Raw genomic sequence first — 7,443 nt, forward strand, 5'->3', positions numbered from 1 at the left:
GTGCACGTTCCTGAGGTTGTGTGTGTGTGACGTGCACGTTCCTGGGGTTGTGTGTGTGACGTGCACGTTCCTGAGGTTGTGTGTGTGACGTGCACGTTCCTGAGAGTGTGTGTGTGTGTGACGTGCACGTTCCTGAGGTTGTGTGTGTGACGTGCACGTTCCTGAGGTTGTGTGTGTGTGACGTGCACGTTCCTGAGGTTGTGTGTGTGACGTGCACGTTCCCGAGGTTGTGTGTGTGACGTGCACGTTCCTGAGCGTGCACAGACAGAGCAGCTGCAGCTTTTGTTCACTTCCTGTAGTCCTGCAGTTTTCAAGCTGAAATGAAAAAGCATCATGAAGATGAACTTTACAGTCTCTAGTTACCTGTTCATAGAAACACATGGAGGGGTCTCACCTTGTGACTCACAATAAAATATGTAACTTTATGAACTCTAATGAACTTATAATGATGCTCCTACTCTCTGAAGGTGAACCCATGGTACCACACCATCTCTCAGTCGGACAGTCTGACCAGTTTGATCAAAATCCTCCAGTTTAAAATCCTCACTGCTCAGATGAATCCTCCTCAAAGATACTTCCTCCTCTTCCTCACATCTTGTTCTTTGGGAAACCTTCAAAATGAAAACAGGACATTTGTGTCTACACAAAAACATACTTAACTAACATACATATGTAGTGAACTAAGCCTCAGGTCAAATCTGGCCCTGAGGGCCTTCCTGGGACAAGAACTGTTATTTCATTGATTTGAATCCAGAGATACAGTTTGGCCCATCCAGAGACTTTCTAAGTGTGTCCTGCACGGATCAATTGAAAGAACACTCTCTTTTTCTATTATCATTACTATTTTACAAATGTCTTGATAATCAAAAGTGTGTTTAATTCAAATCATTTTTAAATGTTGAATTGAACTACTTATTTTAAATCAACTGTGAAACAGTATTAATGATTTTTAATCCTCATTCAAAGTAGAAATCTTGTTAATGTATGTTACAGAGTAATTATTCATTTTCTTGATCTTCTGTCTGAAATGAGCAGGTTGTAAGTCGGTCAAAAGTCGGAGACAAACGCCAACAAGTTTGTTGGAACGAACTGTCATGTTTTTAAATCCTCTCAGACGTAAATAGAGAAGCTGGCACCCGTTTCCTCCCAACTCGCCTAAACATTTCTCTTGTCTGTTTCAAAAAAAATTTTCTGTCTGTTCCAAAACATTTTTCTGTTTTTCTGACTTCTAGTGACCTCTTACGTCACTAAAACCACACCCCTGATTGGCTCTTTCAGCCAATCAGGACTTCCCAAATGAACCGGAAACAGAACTCTTTAAATGTCGACACTTCCTAGTTCCGACCAGCGCGGTGGGAGAGCAGTTCAGTTCGGAGGGCAGAACCGAACAGAAAAGTTGCTGGAGAGAACAGGAAGTTCCAGACATGATCCGAAGTTCTTTTGAGTCTCGTGGGGATTATGGAATCTTCCACATCTGAGTGGAACCTCTGACGGACTCACAGCTCATGCGAGCCCACCCGGGAGGTGAGCGTGTGTTGAACGAAGTACCGTCACTACTCCGGACGGTTCTCTGCTATCCTACGGAGACGCTGGAAAGGTAGCGTTAAATGGAACGCCGTACCAGTGGAGACATCTTCTACAAGGTAACGAGTCCCTCACTACCTAAGTGTACCGAGGTGGACCTGGGTTCGGATGGAGGGTGCCGTTCGTTATCAACCCACTTTTCCCTCACCCATCTCTCTCCATTTAAACTCCTTCATTTCCCATCTTTAAAACTCTTCTATCTTGCCAGTAAATCATCCAGATATTTTCATAAATGTCTGTTGTAATTAGTTGCAAGTGAGATACCATGGCCGTATGGTTTCTCATTGTAAAGCTCATTAATTAAGCTGTGTTATTGCTTCAATCAGAATAATCAAGTGTACAATGTTGATGTTAAACTTTGATTCTGTTAATAAATGACCGCATTCATTTTGATGGGTCAAAGAAACTTAACGTCTCACGTCACTGATTAGACCATCTCCCACACAGTATCTCTGTCACATATCTGTCAAGTAGCTCGAAAAAGTGAGAATCCGTTTAAATTAAGTATAATATCAGGTACTTGAACTAGTCCAGATATTATAACGTGCAGTGGAGCTCCGAAGCTAATCGAAGCTAACCGATCTATCTCACTACACATACAAAAACAACTTAAACAAAACTCCAGTTCTGATACATATCTGTTGATAATGAACCAAAGCTGCTGAAATAGTGAGTATGCTTGTTAGCAAAATATTCCTGTCATCAGATCTCAGTCAGCTTCATTGCAGCTGAACACCGTGTTACACTGAACATCACATCAGCTGGTGGACATAAATACAGTACAGTAATATTATATTCACAAAATACTAACAATAATATGTTCATCTTACTGTGAAAAGTTATCCCCCGAGACCTGACGTCAACAGTCGATTAGAACAGAAAGAAGCTGCGAAGTGCTGAGACATCTTCTGCTTTAATCAAATAAGGATGACCGTTTCAAGATGGCGGCCGAAAATCCTGCGCCGCAGCAGCCAATGAGGGATCTAGTGTTTATATCTATGCAGCAGTGCCTCTGGTTCGTCTTGAAAATTAAATGTCTCGTGTGTAACAGGGTTGTGTCGAAAGGGCGGATGATCTTGCCAAGGCAGCATTGAAGAGAGAAATAGCAGCTAATATTTATCCTGATGCATGCTCAATAATCCAGGTAGAAAAATCTAAAAAAGTTAAATCTGGTCCTCTGGACATTCAAAAAAAACAAAACAAAACAAAGCAAATCAACAAAAAAAATATAGAAACGTTTTTGAGCATGTGATCAGCTGGTTTTGGTTGTCAGCAGCAAACTGGTTGATCCACTCTGAGAAGGTGCTATTTAAGAGACTGAGCTGAAAACAGCACCTCAGACTGAGGAAGTCTCTCGGATGAGAGACGAAACGTTTCTACATTTTTTTTGTTGATTTGCTTTGTTTTGTTTTTTTGAATGTCCAGAGGACCAGAATTAACTTTTTTAGAACAGCTAATATTCCATTAGGGAAAAAAGAGGGTAAATCAATTATTAAAAGACAAGAACTAAATAAATGGCAAAAGAGATGGAATGAGGATAAGAAAGGAAGAAAATTATTCAGGATCCAAAAATCAGTTAAAATAACAACGTTTAGAGAAAGAAGTAGAAGAGAGGAGGTGATACTTATGAGACTGAGGGTGGGACACACATTCCTTAATGACACAATGTTCATGATGGGGAAAAGGAATAACAACAGATGCGAGGAATGTGGGGAAACAGAAAGTGTGGAACATGTTCTGATGGAATGCATTAAATATACGGAAGAAAGGGAGAGACTGAAAAGAAAAGTCAAAGAGAAAGGGAGAGCTTGGAGTTTAGGAGGAATCTTAGGAAATGAAGGGGAGAAGGATAAGATAAAAGATGTCAGAAAAGCGTTGGTTACATACTTGAAAAACATTAACATAAAAAGCAGAATTTAGGGACAGAGGTCATGAGTTGCACACTCTAGCTCAGTAGGTGGCGGTATGCACCTGAAAGTTGTTTACAATCCGCCAATAACTTAGAAGAAGAAGAAGTGACAGGGTTGTCCACTGGGTGGCAGCACACCGCAGCACTGCCTCTGGTTCGTCTTGAATGAAGAAGAAGAAGAAGTCCGATATCTCGCTGCTGTCTCTCAACAAACAGAGCAGCGGTCCAACAACGAGTCACTACAAAACAAACCTTTCTTCTTTTTTGTAAGTAACGTGGAGTTATATTTTCTTGTCTGTTAACATTCATTTGGACAATTCTCCCAAAACCGACCGAGGAAGCCGAGAAGAAAAGAGGACGAGTGGGAGCCTGCGGTTGTGTCCCAACAGTCGGTGCCTCGTCTCTTCTTCATTTCTCTCCAGAAGGTTTTCTTCTGCGCCCCGAGGAAACATGAGCTTTCTTTTGTGAGTCATAAATATTTTATGGTGGCCTGTCTTGTACACCGATGTTGATTTACATCAGTATAATTAAAGTGGTAGCTGTAGTGCTAGCTAGCGATTGAAAGCTATAGGCTTGGACTACTTCCTGGATTCACACCCGAATCATTCCAGTTGTCGGTGGTTCTTGAGCACATTGTTTTACATGGATCTGGAACATGTCTTGTTTTTAACTGAAAACTCAGAGGAACAAATACGGTCTATACGTAGACTCCTTCCTACTAGGTGAGTCTTGAATGGTTCTCATGTGAACGGAGGTGTAGTCCTGGATATTTGCTGGTGTGAGCTCGGCTAGCAGCTGAAGCAGCAGCAGCTGAAACAGCTGAAGCAGCTGAAACAGCTGAAGCAGCAGCTGAAGCAGCTGAAACAGCTGAAGCAGCAGCTGAAGCAGCTGAAACAGCTGAAGCAGCAGCTGAAACAGCTGAAGCAGCAGCTGAAACAGCTGAAGCAGCAGCTGAAGCAGCAGCTGAAGCAGCAGAACGTATGCAGAAGTGTTTGTAGTGCAAAGAACGTGGAGAACAAGCAGTTTAGGACGGGGCTCAGTGAGCTGGATGTCCACATCGTGTCACCAACGATGGACGGGGCTCAGTGAGTCCTCCAGAGATTTCCTCGTCAGTTGAACTGGTAGTTTACAGAAACACACGAGCGGCACTGTGAGCTTTGATGCACATCAATACCTTTTATTGGCTCTGAATCAGTATCAGAAACTTACAGTGGTTTCCTGATGCATGCTCAATAATCCAGGTAGAAAAATCTAAAAAAGTTAAATCTGGTCCTCTGGACCAGCCATCAGTGTGCTAATGATCCATTGTTAGGCTGATGGTCCTTCTTGAGCATGTGATCAGCTGGTTCTGGTTGTCAGCAGCAAAACTGGTTGATCCACTCTGAGAAGGTGCTATTTAAGAGACTGAGCTGAATACAGCACCTCAGACTGAGGAAGTCTCTCGGATGAGAGACGAAACGTTTCTACATTTTTTTTGTTGATTTACTTTGTTTTTTTTGAATGTCCAGAGGACCAGATTTAACTTTTTTAGATTACAGTGGTCTCGTTTTCACTTTTTACATATTTAGTTATTTTATTTAAAAAACTTCTAATTTTTGAGCATTCCCAGTTATTAAAATTGTAATTTTGATTAAAAAAAAGAGTCTATTTTTTGTCTTCTGTTATAAATGTTATGAACAGGATATCAAATATTTATGAACTAAACCCAAAAGTAGGACTAATTTCAAGCAAGAACATGACTGACAAATCTAACAATACAGTGCATAGAACTATTGAAGTAAAACAACAAGTAAAAGCTCAATTTGGCTTTTATTTTCTTCTTTTTAAACCAAGAGCCCTTTAGAACAAGTTCCTGTGTCATGCAGAAAGACCAGTTGTGCTCGAGTCACATGGGAACAAACACTCATCCCGTGCTGGACTGTACTGGTTCACCTTGTCTCAGTAATGTGCTACTTGGTGATCGTTTTAGCTGCTTGTATAAACGCACAGTGTAGCAGAGTTCTCTAATCACTGCCAGGGAACGTTTAGTACAAGGTGGCACAGAGTTTTGTTAGCTGAACTAATGAGATGACGGCGTGTTTCAGTGCCTGAGCCTTGCTGTCACCGAACAAGATGCTGGTTTCATGGAGCGCAGACAATGGCTGCATTCTGTTCCTCTTCGAATGACCTCGTTACAAACCCAGAGCCCGACTGTTCTCATCTTTGGACTTTATTTGGCTCAGAATCTTTAATCTTTACAATCATGACTAACTGGGTTTTTCATGACGTCATGGTGGCTCCTCATGTCTGTCTCATTTGTCTTCCTCTTTGAAATGTGACTCACAGTGGAAACCGTTCATCCAAAACCTTCAAGCCCAAGAAGAATATCCCCGAGGGTTCCCACCAGTACGAGCTGTTGAAACATGCCGAGGCTACGCTGGGAAGTGGAAACCTGCGCATGGCTGTCATGTTGCCTGAGGGCGAAGACTTGAATGAGTGGGTCGCTGTCAACAGTAAGCCCACATATTTACCTTTCTGCCCGCTTCCTGTCTCATCCTTTTTAAATTCAACATCGTGTTTTTAATCTGGTTTTATATTTTCATTCTTTACATTAAACTGGTTCTTGCAAAGTTGACATCATAGCTCATGTGATGAAGTATCGGAGTGTAAAGTCTTGGCAGAGCCTGTAAAGAGTGTGTTCATGCTGGACAAACCCCTGTGAATGTTAAACAGACTTTATTGACTGTTCTGTGGGGTCCGTGTTTACTCTCCTCTAAATTGTGACAAATGGCTCCGTCTAAACTGGGAACCAGCATTCTTCTCACATCAGTGCTTTCAGGGTCTAAACTTTCCAGTTGGTCCTCATGTTAGCAAAAAATCCTTGTGCAACATTTCACAGCCTGTTCCCTCCACTGTAGCTTTGTAGGCAGAGGTGGTTTGTGTTGCACAAGGCACATTTCACAGTATAGGAAGTGAGGGTACACGTTGTGTCAGCGTAACTTGAGCCAGTAACCCGTGATCGGTGCTCACAAGCACCACTGACATTTGTTTTGTCTGTCGTCAAGTCCTGTCATTCTGTGAAGGATGCACATCGTCCAGCCTGGAGTTTCACTCACGGCGTCTTATGTTGACAAATAAGAAACCGTGGAGTTAGAACCATGTGGCCAAACCATGAGAATAATGTGCACAGCCTCACGTGCGCTGTCTTAACTCTCGGACTGTGTGTTGAGGATGACTCTTGGCTTCTTCCACAACAAAGTTAGCTCAATATCTGTAAAACTGTCTGAGGATCTTTTATCATTTGTTTTCTGTTATCCGTTGGCTGTGGTGGACATTTTGTATTAGATTGATTTAAAATTGTAATCAGTTGTTGTTGCTGCACATCCAGTGATTATTTCCTGAAAGTTTGATAAAAATAAGTTTGTTGGTTCAGCACATTTTGTTAACAGACAAACTTAAGTCCAGATAGTTGAGGGGAGGGACGTGGTGTCCACTGTAAAGTCCATGTGATTCTCAGGTTGTTCCTGGACATGAGCTGCCATCACCTCGAGCTGTAAACTGTCACAGACTGTCACAGACTGTCTCAAACTGTCTCAGACTGTCACAAACTGTCACAAACTGTCACAGACTGTCACAGACTGTCACACACTGTCTCAAACTGTCTCAGACTGTCACAAACTGTCACAAACTGTCACAAACTGTCACAGACTGTCACAAACTGTCACAAACTGTCACAAACTGTCACAGACTGTCACAAACTGTCACAAACTGTCACAAACTGTCACAGACTGTCTCAAACTGTCTCAGACTGTCACAAACTGTCACAAACTGTCACAGACTGTCTCAGACTGTCTCAGACTGTCACAAACTGTCACAAACTGTCACACACTGTCACAAACTGTCACAAACTGTCTCAAACTGTCACAAACTGTCACAAACTGTCACAAACTGTCACAAACTGTCTCAAACTG

At 42.1% G+C, this 7,443-nt stretch overlaps 1 protein-coding gene across 2 annotated transcripts in view; it reads left to right on the plus strand.

Annotated features, from left to right (window-relative positions):
• Positions 1-3,646: 3,646 nt before the first annotated feature.
• Positions 3,647-7,443, plus strand: part of LOC119424699 (MOB kinase activator 1B) — a 14,763-nt gene continuing 10,966 nt past the window's right edge. The window contains exons 1-2 of one of the 2 annotated variants that reach the window (XM_037692192.1): positions 3,647-3,759; positions 5,819-5,985. In XM_037692192.1, the coding sequence (XP_037548120.1) occupies positions 3,659-3,759; positions 5,819-5,985 (268 nt within the window). In that variant the 5' untranslated portion in view covers positions 3,647-3,658. Of the gene's footprint in view, positions 3,958-5,818; positions 5,986-7,443 lie in introns of both variants that reach the window. The other variant, XM_037692193.1, reaches the window with a different exon arrangement.

Source organism: Nematolebias whitei, chromosome 18, assembly GCF_014905685.2.
Source record: "Nematolebias whitei isolate Nwh7 chromosome 18, NemWhi1, whole genome shotgun sequence".
In the NCBI taxonomy this organism is placed as follows: domain Eukaryota; kingdom Metazoa; phylum Chordata; class Actinopteri; order Cyprinodontiformes; family Rivulidae; genus Nematolebias; species Nematolebias whitei.